This window comes from Anser brachyrhynchus, assembly GCF_964034855.1.
Source record: "Anser brachyrhynchus genome assembly, chromosome: 3".
Lineage (NCBI taxonomy): Eukaryota > Metazoa > Chordata > Aves > Anseriformes > Anatidae > Anser > Anser brachyrhynchus.
This window is the reverse complement of record NC_137696.1, coordinates 68,341,987-68,368,780: the sequence shown is the minus strand read 5'-3', so window position 1 is coordinate 68,368,780 and position 26,794 is coordinate 68,341,987. Positions and strand designations below refer to the sequence as shown.

The 26,794-nt window shown below is 37.9% G+C and overlaps 1 protein-coding gene across 7 annotated transcripts in view; it reads right to left on the bottom strand.

Moving 5' to 3' along the window:
- PTPRK (protein tyrosine phosphatase receptor type K) overlaps positions 1-26,794 on the bottom strand; it is a 421,389-nt gene that overhangs the window by 227,563 nt on the left and 167,032 nt on the right. For all 7 annotated transcript variants that reach the window (XM_080586782.1, XM_080586784.1, XM_080586779.1 and 4 more), the window contains exons 4-5: positions 3,096-3,177; positions 1,215-1,330 (exon numbers count right to left, since the gene is read on the bottom strand). In XM_080586782.1, coding sequence (XP_080442908.1) covers positions 1,215-1,330; positions 3,096-3,177 — 198 coding nt within the window. The remainder of the gene's footprint in view (positions 1-1,214; positions 1,331-3,095; positions 3,178-26,794) is intronic.

Here is a 26,794-nt window from a genome sequence, read left to right as displayed (position 1 = left end):
AAGTGCTTCATAAGCACAAGCGGAGTTATTCCAACGTCAAAGATATCTTTTGCACAGTCAGGAAGTACCACATCTGTGATCCACACACAAAAGAACACCCACAAAGTACATGAAGGGACAAAACATATGTTTTCTGAGTTGTCTGGCTGCTAACTGGGCTTCTCAAGGGCCTGAAAGTAAGCACGGATAATCTGTCAGAGTTATCTGACTCACAGGACCAAGTGATAGGGAAGATTTCCAGCTGGCTGGCTGTCAGCCCTTTCTGACCAATTATCTACTGAAGGTGGTGCTTTACATTTTTTCTTGTATGCTCTTCTTGTTATAGTCCTGTCTTTGGTATAGCATGCCAGCTTAATTTCAGTTTGTGTCCCTTATGTGCTCTCTTTGGCAAGTCTCTGAAATCAAACTCCTCTTCCTCAATGAAAGCATTTTATACATGCTCAATTTAAACAAGTTACTACTCAAAGACAGAGTACAAATCCTTCCTACTGATAAGATACCTTTTTGATAAATGCAGTGCAGCTACTGTTTGATGCTTGTCCCTTTTTTTTAATGTTGCAGACATATGTCTGGCAATACATTTTGCATGTCAGATTTTCCTAATCAAATACTCCTATTAAAAATATATATATTTTTTTTTTTTTTACATTTGAAGCTTATGACATGTCTATATGCAACTGTTACTGAAGATTTGTCAGCCTCACTCTCTAATAAGAGAAAACCAAACACACTGAAGGAACTGATTATAATTCATTTCAGAAGTATATTTGAAAAAAAAATTAAAATAATTCTGATTATAGCCCATTTCAAAGAATGTTTGCCAAAAACTATGTACTTTAAAGTTCTGAAAACGTACAGAAATGTATGACAACTGCATTACATGTATGTTTTACTAGACACCAAATGCCAATTGTATGTACTTAACAGTAATAAATTTTGATACAAACAGAGGAACTTATTTACAAGTAGCAGGACCAAAATGCCTTAAAGAACAACCTTCCTCTATTGGCCACTAAAATTTTGTCAATAATTTTTAATTCAAGGCTTTTAAACATTATAGAACTGATTACAAGTTTCTCCATTACAACTTTCTCCAACATAAAATTTATTTAAATTAAATGTTTTACATGCAGAAGAAAAAAGGAATTTAAATACTTCCCCTCCAGAAAGCATTTTGTCCTCTAGCCAAATAGACTTGGATGAGTTGGCCTTACCTGGAGCCATAACTTGTTATTCACTGCATCTCTCCCCGTAGCAATGCATTGAAATGTAGCATTCTGCCCTGCATTGACCTCTACATCCCCCAGCCTCAAGAAATGTGGAGATTTATCTGCAGAGGTGGAAAACAAAAAGTACAAATAACACTTATTGCTAAAAAAAGGTACCAGCAACATTATTGTCTCCCCAAAGACACATATTATAACAACCTTTGGCTGGAAAACAGCAACAGAGGAAAGAAAATGATTTGTTTCATCTCAATTCAAGAAGAAAGAGTCCTTTTAGTCCTTTCCCTTCTCCTCTGGTGATCCTACTACTTTATTTTATGCATGAGTTATAATAAAGTCTTTTAAAAATCAAAGCCAAGAAAAGGAGATCAAATGCCAGAATGTCAGTAGCACATTACAAAAATTATCCCAAAGAATTTCAATTGTATAAAATCCGTCATACTGAGAAAAAGCCAATTAGAAGGATATTGCTCACGTAAAAACATAGATATTGCTCAGATTATTTGCAATGTAACTTTGAGCTCCATTCTTTTACTAAATGAAATCATTTTCTGCTGTTGAACATAATATTTCAGTAGCTGATAAATTTATTTCCCACACTGGCAAAACCCCTAGGAAAGCTCTGTGGCATGACCACCTGAAGGATTTATTAGACATAGGAAGCTGACAGACACATTTGAGGAATGGGTATATTACACAGCTCTCACCCATTCCTTTCTCAAGAACCACCAACTAAAATAGCTGCTGAGCTGCTATTTCTTTGTGCTTAGAGTAAAATAAACACAAACCGACAAGTGGAATGAAAAAGGTTGAAACATCAGCACAGAAAAGCTTATCTGAATACTGTGTCATGCTGATAATCTGCTGTCCTGACCATGCCCAAGTACCTTATCTGGTAATCAGGAAAATGAGGGAGAAAACAAAGCCAGATACTGAAGACAAGGAGAGTTTTGCTGAATACTGAGATCAGATAGTTGGGGTGGCTAAAATATAAAGAAGTAACTCAAATACCCCTTTAAGCTTGGTAGCCCATGAGAGCTGTGGTCTTAACAGACTTGGGGTAGAAGAAAACAAGGTGCGAGGTTGCCAGTGAAACTTTATCATTTACCATCTTCTCACAAATCTGGAGAAGGAAGTTTGTTGTGGTGTTATCTTTTCAGAAAGCAATTAAATTATGAGCCATGAGGCACACTACAATGAAATTACATTTGAGAAAGGAGATGTCTAGGGAAGATCAGAAGAGTGGAAAAGAACCAAATGAACAGCAACACACACACAAAAACGTGATAGCAAGTGTCAGTAATAATTTCTTCCTCAGAACTTTTGTGTGTGCAACACAATTAACATAACTTGGGCTTGCATGTGTGTAATTTTGCCTAGGATTAAACAGGAAAAGGCAAACAAATTCCTTAAGTCTGTCCACAAAATAAACCAACAAAACCAAAAAAACTTCCTTCTACAGTTTGATAGCTGGAAGCCTTTTTTTTTTTTTTTTTTTTTAATTACCCCCAAGTAAGAAAGGACATGAAATCTGGTAAACCCACATGCAACTGCCAACTCAGTTTTCTGTGGTCAGTGAATATACATATTAACATTAAAACCCAATTTTATCATGCACACCAGCTACGGTTATCATTAAAGGACACTAAAGAATTTCTGCTTCTATATTTGTGCAATACTTCTGGTAGACCAAGATTTTACCCAGGTAAATTGCTATTGCACTACATTTTACCCTGGAAGCTATAACAGAAATGCTATTGAAAGAACAAAGAACATCTGTGATCAAGTGATGAAAACTCAGCAGTCCACAGCAATATCAAATATGTCCTGAAAAGACAGAGAAAAATGCAGCTCTTAATCATTACTTACCACAAGGGTAACTCAGAACCTGGATGTCATCAATGGCAATGTAGCCATTTCTCCCATCTGAGACTTCAGCTTCAAATATTACCTGTCAAAATGAAACAAAAAATGTTTACAACACTCATTTCTACAGAATTCCCACAGTGGCAAGCGTGTAGATATAAGACACATTGCCTTTTTCATTTAGTTGAAGTTCCTACAAGGTTTGACGTCTGAATGGAATATTTATTACCTAATGTATTGCACTTCCGTACTGTTCATATACGTGACTTACTTTGGACTTGATGCTTCTGGCACAACAGAAAAGCATGTTTATTACCTCAATTAACAGCATGCTGTTTTCACTCCACTAAGTGTATAAACATGAGTCAACTCTGAAAAAAAAAAACACGCTGCTACTTTCAGACAGGTTCAACATCACAGAACACAAAGGATCACAAATTTTAACAAACTTTGTATACTTGTTGGGGGTCACAGGGTAGTCCACTCTCCTGTAACTTTCTGCAGCATAATTGTAAAGGAAAGCACGCAGCAGCACAGAAACAGTGCAGCACTCCCCAGTGGCAATGAAAAGAACAGCTGTAGCAGGAGCTCTTTGCAGCAGCCATCAACCTCATTCTTTATTCTTGCAAGGCAATAAGGAAATTGCGAAAGAAGACATTGTCTTCACATTCAGCTTCTAGTCCCACTCTAAATTGTTCTTGGACTGCTCCAGAGTACAGAGCCATCTTCTGCTACAAATGTAATGAGGTAACATCAAACTGCCCAGAATAAATTGTCAAAGTGATAGAAAAGTAGAGTACAGTGAAAGGGAAAGAAAATAGAAAAAAATAAAGTATGAAGCATGAACACCTAAACTAAAAGGAAGATATAAAACAGGAAAGCACAGCAAGATTGATTCAAGTGATACGATAGAAATTTGTAGTAGTGCTTGCCCAAAGTAAGTATCTTTTGGGGGTCTTCTTTGCAAGACAGGCTCAGAGCAAGTCAGCTGCTCTATACATCAACTCTTCTGTAGGTTACACCTTTTGTTCCTGGGGCAATGCAATAGAACAGGAGGGCGAGAGGCTGATAGTACAAGGTACCCTGCAGCTGAGGGGCCAAACACAATCCCCATCGAGGACCCCTCTTGGAGCTTCCCACTGGGGAAACCACACCTGAAGAAGAAGTAATGGCCCCTGCACTCTCTCACCCACAAGGCAGTTCTGGGAGCAAGCAGCTCTCATCAACCCCTGGAGCGCCTTCTGGATCTTTCATTCATAATCATTATGGTCCTCGACAAGCTGCCTGGCATTTATGCAGCTTGGCTGGGAACCTCGCATCAGTAACACCTCTGCGCGCTTTTGCTTCTCTCAGTCCGTTTCCTCAGCCTCACATCCCACCCAGACACGAAGCGCAGTTTCTCTTCTCACCAAAGGGATCGCAGTCAGCCTCCTTATACTCAGAGCTAATTCCACAGCCTCCCATGGGAAAAAGGAAGAAAAGCTTGCATAGAAAAGTAGATATAGGCGTGTTTACGATGGGTTCAAAGGGTCCCCCCCCAGCTTGTTCACAGACTGCAGAAAGGGAAAGCCTGCAGGGCACATACGCTTTCAGAGCACCAGGCACAATCCCTATTCCAACTTCTCCAGAACTTCTTGCTTACATTCTGTCTGCCCTTCCCTCCACTTTTGCTTTTTTTAATTACTATTATTATTTTTACTCACTACACTTAAGTGGCAAAAAAAACTTCATTATCTGCCTCCTCCTCCTCCTGTGATGGCCAACAGCTCAATGGAAAGGAATTCAGTGCCTGTGGGTCCTACTTCATTCCCTTGCACTATGACCTCTCCAACCTGAGCACTATTTAACGGCGTCCACCAGCTCCTCAGACTTCTTCAGAGAGCTAACACTTCTCCCCACTAAGGAACATCAACGTGAATGTCTTCCATTCTCTAACAACTACACCTGGATCCATTCCCTTTTCTTTTTTTTCCCCCCTTTTTTTCTTTTAATGGTAATATGGTATGAAGACAATCAGAAAAATAAGTAAGAAATAAATTATATTTAAAGCCCTTCCAACTAACCAATTTCTTTACAACCCACTTCAGTTTTATCACATACATGAAAAAACTTGTTTCTCAAATTTCTGTTAAAAACTTAGAGCATCTATATTAAACAGTGGGCTAAATTTACATCCAACTCTGAACTGGGCTGTTATTCATTCATTTGAAATAACATTGACTCAGCTCCCAGGGAAGCTTGGCCTCATGTGCATCCCTCTTCTGTATGTTGATAATTTCCTAAACAGGGGACCAGAGAGGAAAGCATTACATTTCTTGGGACACGGGTGGGAATTTACCACCTCACCCCTAATCTTCCAGATTCATTGAATTAATCCTTTGCCAAAAGAAGAAAAGTTCACAGGGAAGAAAAAGATAAAGACACTGAGATCCATAGGGTGAGGGGAAAAAAAGGGTAAAACGGAAAATAAAGAGGGAAAGGAGAAAGGCAAGAAATCTACAGAGTGTTAAAGGGAGTAATGGTTATCAGGTAATCAAAGGAAAAATGAAGTGATTAAAAGGATAGAAAGATAGAGATATTAAAGAGTTAAGACTTCACACGTACAGCTTTGCATTCTTTTTTAGTTACATTTCTAAGAGGTATAAATAGGGAATATAATTTCTCTAGGGTATACTTAGGGAATATAATTTCTCTGGGGAACCTGCGTTGGCAGGAGGGTTGAACCCGATTATCTCTTGAGGTCCCTTCCAACGCCTACAATTCTGTGATAAATACAACTAGAAAACATCTATGGCTATAGACACTACATAGTAAAAGGTGTAGCTCAGTCACAAAATTCTCATCAGGCTTTAATTTGATAACATCTGTTCACATTTAAAAAGGGAAATGGAAACAAGGAATTGTTTATATAGATGAAGACAGCAATTTAAAATGTTGAGAAGTCAGACCAGAAACTGAGGTAGTTTTTTTTTTTTTTTTCCCTCACGTATACACACAATACTCGAGAAAAAGCAGACTGTTCAACTATTCCTTTCACCAGAGAAAGTTTATCCTAACAAAACACCAGTGCTTTGGGAGTGAACCCCGCAGTTGGTCTGAACTGCTTTTCAGTTTACAGTCCTAGAGAGAATGGTTTAAACACCTGTATTGTAGCTGAAAAATAATTCAGACTATCACTCCAGCCAGAAAGCCTTACTTGCCTGCACAACTGTAAATGTCCTTTCACTTACTACAATTTAATTACATGCTCATTTAGTGCATTTTTTGAGACACACTTGCTTCCTTTAATGGAGAGGACAGACTGTTTCCTGGGGATGAGTCAGGCTTGCACACAGAAGACTTCTGGAGACAGTTATCCTGTTTTGTTGGTTACAGGCATCAGTGCAATGAATGAGAATAGGAAATGCTGAATAATTCAGATAATTCAAATGCAGCTCAAGGGAATTACATTTCATCCCTGAGTTTTCTACACAGTTCCTATGTGGTGCTCAAATAGTTACTTCTTCAAAAAGAATTGCATGCTCTTGTTTATGAAGTGCCTGAATTCAGATACGAATGAATTCAATCACAAATGAAATGTTAAAATTCCCTGAACTGGGCATGCTCCTATGTATTTTGCCATCCCCAATGCACCTCTTGTCCACATATTTGTCCATTCTACCCCTAAAACCATGCAAGCTTTCAGTGTACACAGTATAATTTGAGAACATCCATAGGTTTACTACTAGTAGCACGAAGAACAATTTGTATCTGTCTGTTTTGTACCTGACTTCGTTTAATGACCCAAATCAGTGACAAATCGATCCCAAACATCCTGCTATATTACTCACAACTTTGCAGACCTCTATTAATGTTCCAGGGTCATTTTGTTTAAAGTTTGAGGAGTCCCATATTATTCAATCTTGTATAGAAGCCATTCCTTTTTTCCTTGATTATCATTGTCATCCTTCTTAGAACCTCTTTCTAGTTGTACTATACACTTTGAAGAAAATGAGAACAGAGCTGGCACACAGTAATCGAGATGTGAGTGAATCATGGTCACAACAGCATAATAGTGTTACCTAACTTATATCAAACTTCTTCCTTAACAATCTCTAAAATTTCATTTGCTTTTTTTTGACCATCATTGGGCTTTGAGCTGATATTTTTATGAACCACGGGATCTTACTGCAGAGTGCTAATGGTAAGCTCTGAGCCTATCGTTCCATGTGTGAAATTCATATTTTATGCAGTGTGCAGTATTTTCTCTCTCTTTATCAAAATGTGCCTGTCGTTTTATTGTCCAGTTACTCACAGTTGGCGATATTGTGATGGTCATTCTTCAGGTCCTCAAAATTAGACATTGCCCTTCTTAATCTAAAGTAGCTTTCATATGCAAACCTTTGTCTTGTCACTGTTCTCTGCCCTTATCCTGGTCTCTTATGAAGGTGTTGAAAGACACAAGTCTCTGTAGAAGCCCAGTGGATTCTTCTGGACATATTAACAATTTATATGCACCTCCTTTTTTTCCCTCTTTTAAACAATTATCTATCTATGGAAATATCTTTCTTCTCATAGAATGGCAGTTTAGTTTCACTACAAGCTTTTGTACAGGAACCTAGTTAAAAGCCTTTTGGAAGCCTCTACTAGTGAGATCACCCTTACCTATAATACTTGCTGACCTCTTTGAAGGGATCCAAAGTTGAAAATTAAGCTGAAGTCACCTTAAGTGTATGATGTGCGACATACCACAAAAAAGCGAATAGATTCTAGTTGTCTCATATGAGGCACTGCAAATAGCACATAATTCATTTTCACAGCCCAACTCTAAAACACAGATGATGACAATCACTCTTCATCTAATTTTATTCCACAAACAAATGTTTCTGAAACACTTAAATACTCAACAGTATTTGAATGCAATACAAGAAATAGTAATTATTGCAGCAGAGATGCCCGAAGGGATTTAGCTGCTGAAGTTTAACGACTACACAAATCTTCACATTCCTATGCAGCCCTAATGTTGCATCCTATAGTCACAATGAAGACTAAGCTTGCATTTGCAGAAATACACAAAACATCTTAAGGAACAGAGTTCACCAATATTTTATTTTATTTTTTTAACTCTTAGCAGGATTATTTTTAGGTTTTCTCATTATTAGTTCATTTGAGGCACTCCCAAAGCATATCTGGCAAATTATGTACAAAATGCAGCCAGGAAAGAGGAAGACAACTCCGTATACCAAAGTTTATAAAGTTCAACATGAAATAGGAAAGTAAGGTCCAAATTTCTCTGCAATGCATGCTTTACATCAAACTTTGCAGGACAAACTGGAATGAATGAAAGATGCACATTAAAAATCACAATTTATCTCAGTCATGCTTCTAGATGTGTGTGTCCCTGAATTCACAGCCCAGCTCCATCCACCAGGAGAGCAGAAAATGCATCTTCCATGCCCCAGAAAGCCCATTACCTCTTCAGCTATTCTGCACAAAAACTTAGTAACCTATGGCCCTCTGGCTTTTGGCTTACATACCTATATTCCAGAAAGCATTCACAGCTCATTTTCATACCTCTAGATTCAGCATTTTAACATACCATTTACTGCTTTATCTGATACCTAACCTTAGAACCTAATTCTCTCTAGATTTTGTAAAAGCTATTTTCTTGATGTAAACCAGAATCACAGAATCATCTAGGTTGGAAGAAACCTCCAAGATCACCGAGTCCAACCTCTGACCTAACATTAACAAGTCCTCCACTAAACCATATCACTAAGCTCTACACCTAAACGTCTTTTAAAGACCTCCAGGGATGGAGGCTCAGAAACCACTGCCTCCAAGTACGTTACTTCAGTATAGTTTGAGATGTTCCTCATCCCTCCTCCATTTGACTAGTTCTGCCTATTTGAGATACTGAAGAATGCTGGAACGTCTCAAAGTTTTGAAGACAGTCTTATCAGATGATCATACATACAGAAGAAGCATCTATATAACAATTGGACAAAAGTCAGTATTAGTCACATCTTAGTTACAACAGAAACCTAGTGTTTCATTGACCAATTTTTCCTGCTAGGTTCTAAAATGCATCATTAAAACAAGCTGAATAGGATTTTGAGATAGAAATAAGAAAAAAAAAGAAGTGGAAACACTTAGATCTTGCAATTTCCACAGAGCATTCAATTTGCAACCATTTTTGTTCAGCTATAGGAGGGCTTCTAGTAGTTTAATTATCTGAAATTAAATTTGTAAATAGATCAGTTCTGATGCTTGGTGGAAAGTTGTATTAGAGAGCTCCATGCAAACAGAAGGTATCTTGTGTGACAGCAGTACAAAACCAACCAACAAAAACATGAACTGGTGATCATCAAGTACAGTCTACAATGACTTGAAACTTTGTGCTCTTTCCTCACTGCTTCAGTATGCACAAATTCTGATAGCATGCATTTTGACCACGCTCCCTCATCTTTTCTATTTAAGTTGTGAACAAAGCGAATGAAGAAATGACTTAGAACCAAGAGGAGCAGTGGAGCTTATTAACCTCACCAGACCTAAACACTTAGTCTTTCATAAACGTATCTAGTGTGAAAATTTCAATGATTTTTTTTCTACTATATACATTTTTCCTTCATTAAGTAATTTTTGTAAAAGCACAGTAGAGTGACCCCAACTATAGTACAAGTTAGTACTTATACTATAGAACTGGTTAAGATTAAACAACACATTGTTTGTTTTGTAGTAAAATAGCTTTCCGCAGATGAAAAACCATCAACAGAAAGACCAATTATGCAGAAAACAATAAAAACGTCAACAAATCCCATTCAGTGACAAGGTTCTAATTCTATTTAATGCTTTTGCAGCGTTAAGGACATTTAAAAAAAAGCAAAGATTTTATTCACAAAAAAATAAAATAATCATGAAGATACTATCACATTACAAAAGAAATACTTAACAAAAGCTAGCTGAAAACAAGAAGGGACAACGAAATAAATTTTTACCTAACATAACAAAAATTTTGTTGACATAATAAAAAACATTTCCCTTGTGAAAGTTATAGATCATTTTGCTGAACTAATTTAGAAATCATGAACACATAATTACTTCCATTTGAATGCTTAAGTAATGCTGCGAGGCAGCCTTTGCTGCTGACAGGGCCCAGGAGAATTTCCAGCAGAGTAAATCAAACACTTGAGTGAAAACTTTGGGACCTAAATTCTGCTAAGTCAGCTACTGCCCTATTACTTTTTTTCCCCTGCAATATCACACCTTCTGAGATTGAAAGATGAAGGAGTTAAGGCTGTCTTCTCTCCTATAACCTTACCAGCAGAGCTGGCCTGCAAGGGCTTACGGGTTCATCAAACGTCTCAGAGTCATCCACAGGGGCTCTTGGCACAGACACCTCCTCACACCCCCAAACACGTATCTAAGGTCTGACAAACCTTGCAAAGTCTGCACTATCAAGATTCATCTCAGTTCACACTCTGGTGAGAAACCCCCCCAGAAAACATGCCTACCAAGGGTCCTCCTGACCCCAGACCATGTAACCTTAGAGAACTCACTAGTCATAAATGAGCTAGCGCATCTACACAGTCCCAGCTAAACAGCAACATTAAAATTGTCTCTTTAGACATAAGAGAGAGTTGTAGGTAAGCTTTAGGTAAGTTCTGCAATTTAAACATGAGGAGAATTGCTAACAGTAAGCTACCTCCACAAGCAAAATACATAATTAAGATGAAGCACAATAAACCTTTGAAAGGGAATGTATCTTCAGTTATCTGATACAGGGGAAGCTGGAGACTACATTTAGTGCCCCTGGATACCCCTGGTATTACAGTTAGGAACGCTACAAAAATAAAAACCTTCACATCCTTCCACTTATCTGCATTTACTCCTCTTAAGCTGTGTATGCCAAGCCTTTCTAGGTGCGTGCTTAGAAAACATCTGGACGAACCACCACACACAGAAGAGTTGCAGCTGCTCTGGCTTTGTAGTAGCAGTAGTTTATCCTCTGGAAATACTTATGGTCTTACAAAACCCCACCCTGCTCTTGACCAGTTGATCAACGTCTTGATCAACTTGAAGGAAAATCTTGCTTACATAGTCTGCAAACACAAGATCTTCAATAAACCGAAATATTTGTTTAAGGGTAAAAGTACTTAATGATTTAGATTTAAACATAGGAATAATACTGTGTGCAAAGTCAGGACACTTTGAACTTTTAGCCATGGGAAACAAAAACCTTGATAGGACTGTAAATCATGACATTCATATGCTAAAACTGTTACAGTAGCAATAAGAGACATAAGGTAAGAACCAGTATGAGTTATTTAATACTTATTATTGTGATAAACCTAAACTTTATGAAAACCATTTCCAGCAGGACAGAAGCAGTCCTAGCTAAAATAAAAATGCAGCAGTACAAGTCAGGCATGATGCCACTGTACTCTGCTGAGACTGGAGAAGAGGTCAGTCTTTTTTGCCCTTCAATGACCCTTGGGAATTCCCTACCACGTGGAGCAAAACCAAACAGATTTTTATATATATTTATATATACGCACACACACACACAAGTACATACATATATACACATCATGAATACGTTCCTTCTCAAACCAGCCAAATTAAGGATTCATTTGAATATACTCAGTAATCATAACCGTTATGCCTTCAAGTAACATCTGCATAGATCAATAAAATTATTAGTTTCTAAACCATGAGATATTTTCCTTGTTCAAGTAAAATAAAATGACAGCATCATAGAATTAGTGTACAATGAACAGAAAAAAGAAAAAAAAAAAAGAGAAGCCAACATGACAGACTGAAACCATCAGACAAAATTCACTGGTTCATGTTACATCCTACATATTGCTTTCTAAAACAACGTTTTCCAGTCCATATCAGAGGAAAATAGCTAAAATCACTTATTTTCAGAACAGCAATGAAAATGATTTGAAGCACCTGTGCAGGGCATCAAATCCACACCCAGGCATTTGCTTGCTTCAGACAGAGTCACTGTTCAAAACTACTTTCTAATTCCAGAAACCACCAATCAATGTTCTGACTGGTACATAGCTTCCTTTCCTTTCCTTTCCTTTCCTTTCCTTTCCTTTCCTTTCCTTTCCTGCTCCTCTATAATAAAACTGAAATGAATTAAAACTGGAGCTATCACTCTCCGTCGCTTCCACCAAAAGTGTTCATATTCAACTTATTTGAAGATGAGCCCCTCCCAAAAAGGGACTGAAGTGTGAAAAAGCAAATTGAAAAGATACGTTCTTGAATGAAGTCATTCTTGTAAGGGGTCCATTCATACCAGAGTGCAGGAGAAGATAAGCCTTTTTTCAGAAAGAGAGGAATAAAAATGGTACCCAGCTTATTTAGAGAAAAATCTTTAAAGCAAAGAAAAAAGAAAAAAAAGAAAAAAAGGAAAAAAAAGAAAGAAAAAAAGAAAATGAAAGAAAAAAAGGCTTGATCATAGGTTTTTGCCAATATAAGAAGAAAAGAATAATTGCAAGCAGAATACAGTTGCCAAAGACTGTTGGCCACAGATGTTCTTCCTATATTACAAAAGTTGTGAACATCATGATGGGAACAAAGACCGAGAAAAGGCAAGAGGCAAGACTGTGCTACATCTTGTACTCTGGGTCACCAGGAACAAAGTGAAGAATAATGACAAGAAGTCTTAACTCAGGATGGTTAAGACCAAGATCTATTGTAATACAAATGGAAGGCTATCTAGTAGATATAGTTTAACAGATATTTGCAAAGAAACTTAACATATTAAAAAAAAAAAAACAACTCACTTGAACCAACAGACAGGTTATATCAAACAGTACTACGGAAGTACTCGTTGCATCAGCACCAGCCTATACTAATCCTAGAAATAGCACTGTTTTGTGTAGGAAATTACTCTGACGTTCTCTCCAAAATGTACTTCAGGATATGAAAGTAAAATTTCATCCCCTAATTCCATACATCATCTTATTTTATCCTGTGTATTCTTGCATTAATTGGTGCTGGACAAATACAGAAGATGACAGCCATCTGTACAAACAGCTTATGTCTAAAGACACAGGAGGGATGATGATGACGCTTCCTTGCTCTCAGTCTTGCACAACATCCACTAAGCTGAACTGAATTTGGCAGAGTTGAATCTGGCATAGGATGTCAAGGGCAACAAGAAGGACTTCTGCAAGTACACAAGCAGCAAAAGGAAGACAAGAGAAAACGTAGCCCTGCTGCTGAATAGGACAATGGCTCTGGTGTCACAGGACAGGGAAAAGGCGGAAGTACTGAATGCCTTCTTTGCCCCAGCCTTTGCTACTAAGACTGGCCTTCAGAAATCCAAGGACCCAGAGACTCAGGGGAAAGTCCACAGAAAGGAGATATGCCTTTGGTGGAAGAGGACCAGGTCACAGAATACTTACAAAATGAACGTACACAAGTCCATGGGCCCTGATGGGATGTACCCACAAGTGCTGAGGGCAAAGTCATTGCAAGGCTATTCTCAATTATCTTTGAATGACCATACTGAGTGGTAGAAGTGCCTGAGGACCAGCATATGCTGGGGACCAACTGTCTAGAAAGCAGCTTTCTAGAAAAATGCCTCGGGGACCTGGTGGACACCAAGTTAAACATGAACGAGCAACGTGTTCCTGTGGCAAAGAAGGCTAATGGTGTTCTGGGCTGGATTAGAAGGAAAGTTGCCAGCACCCAAGGTGATGAAAGGACACCTATAAGGAAAGGCCAAGACAGCTGGGACTGTTCAGCCTAGAGAAGAGAAGGCTCAGGGAGATCTCATCAATGTCTACAAATACCTGAAGGGAGAGTACAAAAAGGATGGATGGGGCCAGGCTCTTTTCAGTGGTGCTGAGTGCCAGGACAAGAGGACATGGGCACAAACTGGAACACGGGAAGTTCTATCTGAACATTAGGAAAAGCTTCTTCACTGTGAGGGTGACTGAGCAATGGAAGAGATTACCCAGAGAGGTTGTAGAGTCTCCAACCTTGGAGATACTCAAAAGATGTCCAGTCCTTGGCAACTGCTCTAGGTGTCCGAGCTTGAGTAGGGAGGTGGAACCAGATGACACCCAGAAGTCCCTTCTAGCCCCAGCCATTCAGTGATTCAGTTGTGAAGCTGTTCACCCCACAAAATATTGATTTCACTGACATTAAATACAAGGGCTAACATTCAGTGTTGACAACATTCATTAGAAGATATTTACTGTAGTTTGGATTGCATGTAACCCCTTTCTCTTTAGAAAGTGTGAACAGAAAATTTTCATGTATGGCACTTGAGAAATAGTAATGTAAGCACTTGCTAGAAGTGTTTTGCCAGAATGACAGTCCCTGACTAACACCTGCCCGTTTGGGATAATTCCTGCCTGCCCATGATTTGTGGGGTGATGGGAGCACTGTTTATGCAAGTCACCTGTACTACTTAACTCAAAAAAGCCTTGCTGTCCCCTTCCACTAGAACCGTATCTATCAACAAAGAAATTCTGAGCTACAAAGGATTCTCCAGCAACCATTTTTAGCCATGACAAGTGTTATCCATAACCACACAACAGCTGAGGTCCACAGGAAGGACAGACTCCTTCAAAGGACAACACAATATATGTCAAACAATCCTGCCCTACTCTCAGAGCTTTTAGACTGAGCTCAGAGATATTTGGTATCTGAATAGTCATGATGAGGAAAGTTTTTTAAGCCTATTTTACTAATTCACATTTGTTTCTGTTTGAGAATCCATGACAAAACAACTGTCTTGCATTTTGGAGATGACTCCTGAATACTATTACCTCTTTTATCTACTTTTTGCTTCTTTATATCTTAAAGCTTTGTTAGGGTCTTCCTCTACTGAACCAGAAATTAAAGAGAACAGTCATTACTGTATTTCTGTGATGACTGTTTGTTTATCAATAATGACTACAGAACCAAGAAACCCATATATAAGAAGGATAACCACAGGACCATAATTTACAGCTGAAACAATTGCATGGAGAAGTTATCACCTCTGAGTTCTCTAGAAGCATACTACATCAAAGAAAACAAATATAAAATGGCTTGTCACAGTGAAGCAACAGAATACAAGCTAAATCCTGTTAGCCATGCTCACCTAATTCATTACTCCATAGTAGATTTGCAGAAATTAGATCAACAGGCAACACTTTGACTTTAGTATAAGTAGCATAAATCCCACATAGGGTTAAGATAGAACAAGAACAACCCCAAGTCACACCTAATAACTAGTTTAACTCCTTTATTCTGTTCCTACCACAACTGAAAGAAATTAGTTGTAAATAGCTGGCAAAGTGATAATGAAGCCTAGCAAATTCACCCTTGTGAATGAAAAAGCAAAACATAGTGATTTTCTAGAGCATGATGCAGTGAAAATATGAGAACCTGGAGAAGAAAGAGGATAAACCAACTTATATTTCTGTCTACATAAGCTAATAACTCTTTTAAAAGTCAGAACACATCTTCAAAGATACACTATGGTACCCATACATTTTTATTTTTAAATTTAAAATGTTTGTAAAAATAAACAGATATGATCACTAACTGAATTTTTCAAAGTATATTCTTGCACAATGGAATTGCATGCCACATCTAGGGTGTATACTTCGCACAAAGTTTTGATGATTTTGCCTTTAGTGAAGAAGCTACTGATGTGACCAAAGAGAAGGACCTTGGAAAGGCCTCTAGATAAACTAGGTATGTCAGACCTCCAGATACTCATGTTCCAATGGAACAAGTCTCTCTGAAAATAATCTTCTTATTTCTGAAAACATTAGAGCAATAAAGTTGAAACCATTTAAACTGTCACTATTACTTGCTTACGTGCAATGTCACATGCCTTAGTTAATGAAACCAGACAAGTCGGACTAATTTCCTAATTCACTAGTTAAAGCAGAAACTTGCACTTGAGACACTGACAGTGAAATATTTCTTTTTCAAATAAATAGTTCTAATGAGAAATTGATAGCGAAGATGATAAAGCACCAAAAGAGATAGCTGCAGAAACTGTTAAGGAAGGTCTGTGAAATCAGTAAGATGAACATCAGCCAGGAATGATACAGACTTCGTTTACTTGGCCTTTTGGCAAAGGCCAACATGTTACATTACCTCAGAATGAATTTTTCAGATATATTCTGGGATAATTTTAGATCTTTTAGGCATTACATCATTAATAATAGGAGAATTAAATGCAGAATCTTTATAGTTTCTTCCATTTATTTAGAACAGAAAGCTACAGCTGTTCACCCTATATTATCAGTTGGCAAGAAGTATGAAAAGCTAGATGCTATTAAGTAGCTGAATAAATGAAAGCTGATCAGAGCAGAGAAGACAAGTTACTGACAAGTCAAGCCAGGCACATCACAGTACGAAAAGAATCAACAAGACAGACACTTGGGGGAAAAGATCCCCTTCTGTCCCCCTTTAAATCCTTACCATGAATATACCTACTGAAATCTTATTAGTCCTTTCCCCTTCTACCTTCCCTCTATCCATCAGTCTGCAAAGACATCTGGCTATGTCAACTGGCCTTTGAGCAAACAAACTAAAATGAAAAATCAAATAAAGGAATGATGAATCCTAAATTCAAGAGAAAAGGGTCTCTCCTTCATTCTGAAACAAAACTATTTTCATTTTTTAAAGTGTTCAAGATTGATACTAAGCAGACATTCTTTACTTTCTCTGCAGGTGTACCTCATAAGCTACTGTTTCTGTGATTTTTGTCTACCAAAATGAGTATTACCCATGGCCACTGTTACTGGCCACAAATTTATCCTTTTCTCCACAGAAAGAGGAGGGCAAAATATCAATAACCACTTCATGTTCACAGCGTTTGAACATTTTAAGGACAAAGTATCAATTCTTTCTTTTTTTTTTTTAAAACAACTTAAAAAAAATCAGAAAAACAGATATGAAGCACCAAGCAACTACTATTCTTCAAGAAAATTAAATTTTTAACTAACACAACAAACTTGCTACCATAGTTTCTTTCCATTTGCAATATTTATTTTCAACATTCCTATGGAATCTTTGTCTAACAGATGGATTATTAAATGGCTGGAAAAGATTGCATAGATGAATATGAACTTTTCACCTCATAAAATTACAACTTTTATCTACAATAAGCAGATAAAGGAGAAGGACGTCCTTACTAGTAACCTTCTGGAGATAAACTTCTATTCCAAAATAAAAACATTTTACAATCTCCACTCTCAAGGTTTATCCTTCATTATTGTAAGCTATACTAACTTATTAAATAATGTGACATCAGCAATTAGAGGAGAAATCAAAACCTATATTTAAGCTGTCCTCCTTTCCAGATGGTAGGAGGTGGGTACATTTTCATAGAATCACAGAATGGTTTGGGTTGGAAGGGACCTTAAAGCCCACCCAGTTCCAACCCCCTGCCATGGGCAGGGACACCTCCCAACAGACCAGGTTGCCCAAAGCCCCATCCAGCCTGGCCTTGAGCACCTCCAGGGATGGGGCATCCACAGCTTCTCTGGGCAACCTGCGCCAGAGCCTCACCACCCTCTGAGTAAAAAATTCTCCCTAATATCTAATCTAAATCTCCCCTCTTTTAAAGCCCATACCTTCTGTCCTATCACTACACTCACTGATAAAGAATCCCTCTCCTCCGTTCTTGTAAGCCTCCCCCTCCCCCCTTAAGTAATGGAAGACTACTATAAGGTCTCATCAATGGGTCCTGTTACATCTGTATCATAATCTGCTGCATTATGTTCAAAAATGTGTTTTTCACTTGAATGATATTTTATAATATATGACAAAGATATTTCTTAAGGGGGAACAAATAAGGAATTCTGATTGAAATGGTGATTCCCTAGTCACCAGACCCAGGTTTCCACAGTCTCTGGCAATTATTATCATGTTCGGTTCATAGATCCTATGTTAAACTCCCTGCAGGCCTGAAGAAATTCCCAACATCAAAACACAACTTTAATAACCACAGACAAGATGCAGGCAAAAGCCTGGAAACCTGCTCCACCAGAACAAATACTGAAGGCAGGGTTAATGTCAATACAATAAATTCGCTACTATTTCCTCTTAGAAAATGCATGTAAATTAGCAACAATCTCCATGGAATACACATTTACTTCATGCTCATACCTAACTATCTTTGCTTATGTATTTATTTTCACAATTCTATAGAAATGCTACAAAATTACTCAAAATTCATCCCTACATGAGAACCTAGAGGCCTTCATCTGCTTATAGAATTTCTTCTGAACACCAAGCTTCACAAAAGTTTTAAATCAAGTCACAAGCCTAAGCTGTAATGCAAAGTTCAACAAGATATATATACACATCTCTGTACGAGAAAAGAACAAGACATTTGATTCTACCATAGAATCAAACATTTCTGCGTTTAGTAATTGATGCATGTATGCATGTGCATACATATGTCAATATATAGTTTAAATTTGGACGAGATACTGATCACATACAACAAACGGGGCGTTGTGTCCTAGAGAACACTAACTATGCTTATCGAAGGAATGTTGATAAATTGTCATACTGTTGGATGCCATTTGCAGGTAGTAGCAACTTCAAATACTTTCTTACATATTCAGCAACAGAGCATTTGGAACAAGTAATCTGAATTGCATAAACTGTCTCAATTTTGACACCTCTTTTGTGAAGAGGTGTCAAAATTGAGCTTTCTTTAATTGCTCAACTGATCTACATGGAAGAATCAGATTCCTCCCTTCTCTCCCTCAGTTACAGCAGAGCCAGTTCTCTTCCACGTCTTTTATGTGAGCTCTCCTACCCACACATCCTGGCTGCATCAGACTAATGGCTATTGATTGCATGTTTTTACACCTGCACCTGACCTACAGGATTGAATGAGCTCTTCCACTCCACAGAAGAAATAGGCACTTAACTCAAGGTAAATCTGCACAGCATCCTATCAAAATGAACATGGAAAAGTAACTTAGAGCGTAACCTTTACATATTGTATGTATGTATTGTATATATATATATCATTTAATAGTTACTTCATATCTCTTTTCAGACTTCCCAACAGCTTTCCAGGGGATGAAAAATATAAAAGAAATTCAGGAAAAATAATGTGCAGCCCTCTAATGCAAATTTTACTTCTCCTTACCTTTCCTTGTACCAACATTCCCCTCTATCAGATGTTTCCTGACAGCTTCTTGTTTTCCTGACTACTCTCTACCTCACCCATCTCATTCTGCCCACTCTTTCCCAAGACTGTACCCAAGAGAGTTTGCCCATGTGAAAGTAAGGTTCTGTCCAACTACAACTCCATCTTTCTTAACTCTCATTTAAATTTAATTCCAATGGAGTTCTCTCCCCATACACAACTCTTCCCCTCCATTTCCCTAGTTCATCTTCCACTCCTTGAATCCCAGCAAAACTACCATCACCTAAATTTATCCCCAGACAAAACTAAGATCCATTTCCATCCCCATCTGACAAGCTGTCTTACTGTCCTCTTTTTAAAAATTGCCAGCACTTGGCTTCCATAATACTGTCTTCTTTGAGGTTTTCTCTCAGGATGTCACCTGAAGTCTCTCTTGCTCATGTAGCAATGGGACTTTGCAGAAGCTTTATTGAGGCATTGTCATTGTTGTTTTTTTTTTCTTCCTTTTTTTTTTTTTGCATTCCCTTTTTTCACTTGACAGGCAGCACATGTACTCTGCCTCAATCAAGAGAAAACAATGAAGTCAAGAAGTTCTTTTTACATTTTGATATTAACTGCATGAAACAGCACAAGCTCCTAACAAATGTAGTGGGGGCAAATCTTGTTACTTCTTGCCTCTTAGAGTAGCTGTGAGATGGAGCTCAGCACCTAGCAGAGCTGAAGATGGAGCACCTCACATGAGCTGCATACAACCTGGGCAGCTGCAGCAGAACTCGCTTCTTTTAACATCCTCTCAATTTCCTACTTCTAATGGACGATTCTGATGTAAGTCCCAGAAATAAGTGCAGAAAGTATTAGCTATTTGTCAGTACACACTGTCTGAAAAGTCATTTGCTACATCCTCTGAGGAGAAAGCGGCGAACTAGTCAAAACTGCAGAGCTCTATAGCTGCTGCACTTGCTTCATCACAGCAATGTGCTCCATCAGCTGGACTGCCGCGCTGAGAGTAGCCAGTGAAACAACCACAGCAACCATTACAGTGCTGACACTGCCGGGCACTAAAACGGTCATCAACTGAGACGTATTTCTACTGCTTTTAAAGTAGAACAATAAAATGGTGGGGGAATTTCTGGTGCAGTAAGCAAGCTTTTTCCACTTCAGGCAGTTGAGTGAAAGCAAAAGGCCAGTGTGTGAATGAAACAGACAGAACAACAAGGCTGGTAAGCACAAGTATTGAGGCATCACAGGACAACAAAGACACCAAAGTATGATACAGTTAGCACTAATTCCAAACTTCAAGTGATCTACTCTTTCTCATGAAATCACACATGAAAATGGGGATCACCATTTTGTCCAGAAAAAAAAAAAAACAAACACGCGCTGCCCCCAGATCTCTCTTCAGATAGTCCAAGGTTTTACGTAGCTTCCAAAACACCTATTCATGTGACAGCCAGCACCTAACGAGTCCCAGGAAGACAATAGCCACAAATTTCACCAGTTATTTGTATTGTTCATATTCTCCAGATTCTCTTCTAACAGTCTGTCTCTAAGCAGCTTAGTAATTGGAGAGCTGTACTTTGCTGCTGCTTCTCTGACACTTTTCTCAACGAATAGTACTTTTCTAAGTTCTCTGCCCATTTTCCACCCAGAGACACACTGAACTCACCCCCCACATACACACTTTGTACACACATGTACACATTGTGTACAAAGAAGGCAACTTCTACTTTCCCTGGATAGGAAAAGGCTACAAAGATAAAACTACGAGTATCAGAGTAACCTCCTGAAATAACAGTTCGATAAACAGGACTTCCCTTTGCTTCCAGTACTTCAGTCATGTTTCAGACTCTCTCCTTGCAGCTGCAAACGTGTGAGAGCAGACATGCAAACCTTGCTGCCCAAACCTCGGCCCAAGGTTTCAAGGATTTCTGATTACATTCCCCAGCTATTTGGACCCCAGAGATCCCAAACAGATCTTATCTCCCCAAGCTGTTTATACAGCACCAATAATTATCTTCTCTCAGTGGAGTGTGTCAGCTCTGTTCTTGCAATCGCCATCCTGTTACACAGCAGGGCTCGAAACGTGCCCATGGCAAAAGGTCGATAAAAAGTCCACATAGTATCAGACTTTGAAAACAGATGGCAGAACACATGCACTCCCATGCAAAGCATGCTGGCTCGTGGACTGCACTTTTTCCTCGATTATCCCAACTTGAAATGACAGCCATTACATGTTATATTTAACTACTCAGTCAGGTAAGTTATATTTTTGTTAGGGATACTCAGCAAATAACATTAAGAATAACCAAGTACACATAAAATACTATATAAGGAGTACTTGTGAGATTTAAGGAAAACTGGTTTGATTAGATCTCCTGTCTCATGGTGGTGTAACACTCCAGAGAGATTCAGTCAGTCACCTGTCAGCTAAAGCCGCAATACTTTATTACTTCTGAAAAGCAATCTGGAACTGTAAACCTGAGCAGCACATTTAGCTCTTTGCCTAGGTTTACTTTATACCTCAACTCCTGACATTTGAGCACTGAAGCTCTACCCAGATTTAATTCTTTTAAAACAAACATCACACAAAATCTATCCTTTTTAATTTATTTCATAACATTTGCTAAAACTACTTTTGCACACTTTGCTTAGAGAACCGTAAATATGATTCAAAAACTTCTATGGCCAACTCCTTTCCAGGCAGTAAAGAGGAAATGTTTCATCGACTAACACCCCAAAATATTACAAAACATTCAAATGTCACCTTTACAATATCAGCAACTGCTGATAGCTACAACCCAATGAGGCTACAGAGGACAGCTTCTCCTCTATGCTTCAAATGCAAAATAAGTGACATAACCTGGCAAAAAGATGTACATTGTGCTCACGGCAAGCACTGATAGGACGGGGCTATTCAAAGCATTTCTGTTCCCCTCAGTGATAGTGATTACTGTTTAATAACGGCGAACACGACGTATTGAGTAATAGGCATTTTGTCCTTTGGCACATCCAGCTATCCTTGGCTTAAGTTTAGTCAATTCTGTGCACAAAAACAAAGCCAAGCATCACAGTCCTGACAGAAGTAAGTGATGAATAAGGACAACACAACTAAAAGAAGGAAAAACTCTGTGATCCATCTCTGTGCTGTAAACAGGTCTTTGGATGCGAAAAAATTCAAGGTATTTGCAGAACAATAAATTTAGTAGATGCCAGAATATCTAGGCAACTCAGGTACCATTCATCTTGTGCCTGAAAGGTATGTAGAACAATCCCTTACTAACAGTTGTGACTTCTTTTCCTCCTTCCCCTTTATCTTTTATTCACTGCCTTACTGTAAGTTGTTCAATGCCTCAGTTCTTAAATCCAGGATGCACTTCTGAGAAAAATTCTTTTGTTGTAACTCAGCAATTTACTACGTATGCCTCTGGGTCTTAACACGCACATGCACGCATGCAAACACAGTTTTTTCCACTTGATTATTGCCACCATTTCTGGCAACATAAAAGATTTCAAGACACTGTAAGAGAGCTTCAAGAAAGATTTTCCTATTTGCTTTAAAATTTTCATCCACACACTATATGAAGGTCCATAGGAGAACAGAAAGTATACTCTTTTCATCAATTAACTTTCCAAATATAAGCCAACATCAACAGGTAGTATAGAAAATTCAAGTAAAATTTATTTCTAGTGGGACATCTTAGAAGTTTCTTAGTTCAACTAAGGCTTAGTTATACAGCTAACACCAAAAAATAAAATAAAATAAAATAAAACAAAAATTAAGAAGTTCCAAGTTTTTAAAACACACTTCTACAAAATACACATTAAATAAATAAATCTATCAGTGTCTCCCACTATGCCTCAAATACCACTCTGCTTCTATCATGAAATAAAGAAGTACCAAAGGACACCAGTTAAATGGTTATTTTTGATCTTTAGAAAAGTGCTAACTAAACAGATACTTACCAAGTACCAAATACAGACAATTGCTGATATGGAATATTACTTAAATGTAATGGAAATATGTAAGAGATACAAGAAGGGCTACTTTGCAATTACCAAACATTTCCATTTAAAAGGGAGAAAAACAGAAGTAACATTAAAGGGAATGCTTCTGAGATAGATACAATGTGCTTATTTCCATACAGCTTTTCTTCAGCAAATCACTGTGTCACTGCAAGATTAAATTACAGCATTTCATGCTTTTACCAATTTACAGAGATATAATGGAAACCATTATATTAACTAACACGAAAAAAAACACAACACATTCCTTCTGGAGATGTTCTTTGTAGTGTTTCTTCCAGTGCAGCCTCAAACATTTGCTTTTAAACATCCATACATCAAAAACAGTAAATATTTACTAAGTAGTTTCAGCTGTTCAATTTTTATTTAGTTTCAAACTCTTCTTCTGATAGTGAACAGAGGAGGAGCTAATCAGTTCACCTACTCAGCTTGAAAACAGGCAAAACCAGAAGAAAAAAACCAGCATTTTCCAGCAGTGCTTTTACTGAACAAGGTAATGAGAGGACTGGATAAAAATTGTCAGTGTTGCAACAGTTCATAAAAACTGCTGCTATGTTAAATCAAGCTCACAGCAGCTGGCTGAAATTAAGTTTCTTAATGCACATGGTCTAAAGAAAGTGCAAATAAGAAATGTCATATTGCACCCATAGAGATTTCCATGTCACCTCTAAATACTAACCAATGAAGTCTATTCCAACACTTACATGTGAATAAGATTATGACTCATATGTCACAGAACCACAGAATGGCTTGGGTTGGAAGGGACCTTAGAGACCACCCAGTTCCAACCCCCTGCCATGGGCAGGGACACCTCCCACCAGACCAGGTTGCCCAAAGCCCCATCCAGCCTGGCCTTGAACACCTCCAGGGATGCGGCATCCACAGCTTCTCCAGGCAACCCGTGCCAGGGCCTCACCACCCTCTGAGTAAAGAATTTCTTCCTAATATCTAATATTCTAATATTTCTAGAATATAATAATGTTTTACCTAACATCTTAATCTACTTCATGAGAAATACATTCCATAAAAAAGTAACCATTACGTTCAAGCTGATGTCTTTGTATGTAATTTTCAAAATCAAAAGTCAAGCTACTCAGATATGTGCAAAATGATTGCTTTCAGAATAAAAGGTTACCCAAATCTACCGTGGTCTTTTATCTTTTCTTCCTCTCCTCCAAAGTTTCCCTAACTATCTCCTATTTTTCTTTCCTCTCCTTTCTGCAAAAGATAGTGTCTTTTTCTATCTTCTGAAAAGATCTTGAAGGACAGTAATTTGATAACTCCCACTAAAAGTGTTCCACTTCATGAACAACCACAAAGACTTCTATCCAAGGTTATTAGAACGTTTTTTAAATAGATGCGTGGAAAACTTCTTACATAGGCAATATCTGTATTTGTAAGCCAGTACAGTAAAAACAAAGCCAGAAGCTGAAAGTGTCCCACTGCTAGCAGCTAGTCTAGAATGGGCACTTAAAACAATAAGGCCAAAATAAACAACATTCTTGAGTCACACATTTATCTGCAAATACCTGTTTTAATGTCCCTTTAATTCACTGAGGCTGGAGCCTGTTTAAAAGTTAACCACCTTAAATAAACACTTTGCTGAAAAAGAGCTTAAAATCCCGCTTAACTACTACACCATATTTTCTCTTTGAGAGGTGGGAACTCTAGTGATTCATCATTTGTGGTTGTCCCTGCCAACAAAACATACAATTTGTCTGGTCTAACCAGTAAGACCAATTTACCTTAGAAAGTCACTTTTCAAAGGCACACAATGCTAAATACTCCATTGCGCAGTGAACACTGAAGACCTTTATTCATATTATTTCAAATTTCTAAATGACTAAGCAACCAACTCACCTATTTCAACAAATTCAGCAATTAAATACATCTCTAAGAACAAAGCACTTATTCCACATATTCACTTCTAAAAGTAAAAATAAAGCATATATACATATACACACACACACACACATATATACATGTGTATATAAAAGCCACATGCACACAGCACAACTGAACAGTGGGTAAACAGTTCTTGGTAATTCCCCTGTGCTGTTAAGAAAAGCACCTTGCTAAAAATAATAAACTTGTAGAGATACAGTGAAGTCTCAAAGGATTTTAAGCAGTATTTTTCCTTCTACACCACCTATTATACATCACATGTTGACATGACACAGGGACTACCACGTCTCCACTGCACCTCTGCCTCAGTGTAGCACAGCTCACTTACTTATTCAACACCTCCATTTACAAGATCTTATGATCCTTTACCCTTGTCCTGGGTATGTTTGCAACTGTCACTGGTTCTACTCCTACCTTCCTGAACTACACACCTTTGAACACACATGGCCTTTCCCATATCTTTTCTACTTGTTCTGATTTTGCATCTGTTTTCCATGCTTATAGTCACCAGACAAGACAGGTCTGAACTCTTATTTCTCAGTAGGAGCGTAAGCTGTTCGCAAGGCTGAGGCTTGAAAACGCAGACAGGTAGCCTGCTGCAGATAGATGGGGTAGGATTTGCTCAAGGAGCAGATACACTGCTTTGCGCACAGATACAGGAAATTTAAGGGATCTATCTGTACTTGGAAGCAGAAGATTCATTAGATTCTGGACCGTGAAGCCATGAAGAAGCCTTGCTCCTTTACTGATCTTCACTCACGTTAGATGTGAATTGAAAGTTAAACAAAGACTGTTTCTTCTCCTCCACCATTCCACCCACAGGTCAGGAAAAAAAGTGAGAGTATTTAATATGCTTATTAAGGAAACGTATAATATCTCACATATCTATTAATTGCTAATATTGCACTTAAAATCTTCTTACAAGAACTGCTCATTTATTAAAAAAAGGATCACAGCCTTTGTTTCAAAAATAAGCATGACATTACAGGCAAGGAAATTATTTTCTTAGCCAACATTTTGCCACCTTGAGGTAAGTGTATTGAACTTGGTTGTAACACTAACTTAATAATGATTATCTATTTATTTGAACTCTTCTGTATAAAGGATAAATAAAAAAAATAAAAACAACCAACAGGGATAAAAAAATAAGTGATCAAATAGTATTACTATAGAAGCAATGAATCCAAGTGCCAAATTTGTCCCACTTAAAAGGAAAACCAAACAGCCAGAGTTAGACTTAGGCACTACTGTGAGTAAAATTGTACAGTCTGAAGAGAGTCAAATAACTTTACAAGAATAACTACAAAGGTATATATATATTAAAAAAAAAAAAGCTAGAAACAGTGAAAAACGGTAAAGCAAACAAGGTGATGTGAAGTCATTCAAAAGCAAAGCCTGAGTAAAATTCTTTAAAGAAATTCATAGCTGATGCACCAAATCAGCTACATTACCAGAAGTAGATAATTGTTGTTGAAAATAAAGAGTATCATTAAAAAAAAAAAAAAAACACATAAGGCCTGTATATAAGAGAGCAATTGTTTTCTCTGGTACCATTTATTACCTGTAAGTGATACAGTTCTTGCTAAAAATACACATATGCATATTAATGATCACACTATTAGTTAAGTGACTGAACCCTGCTCAGTTGCTG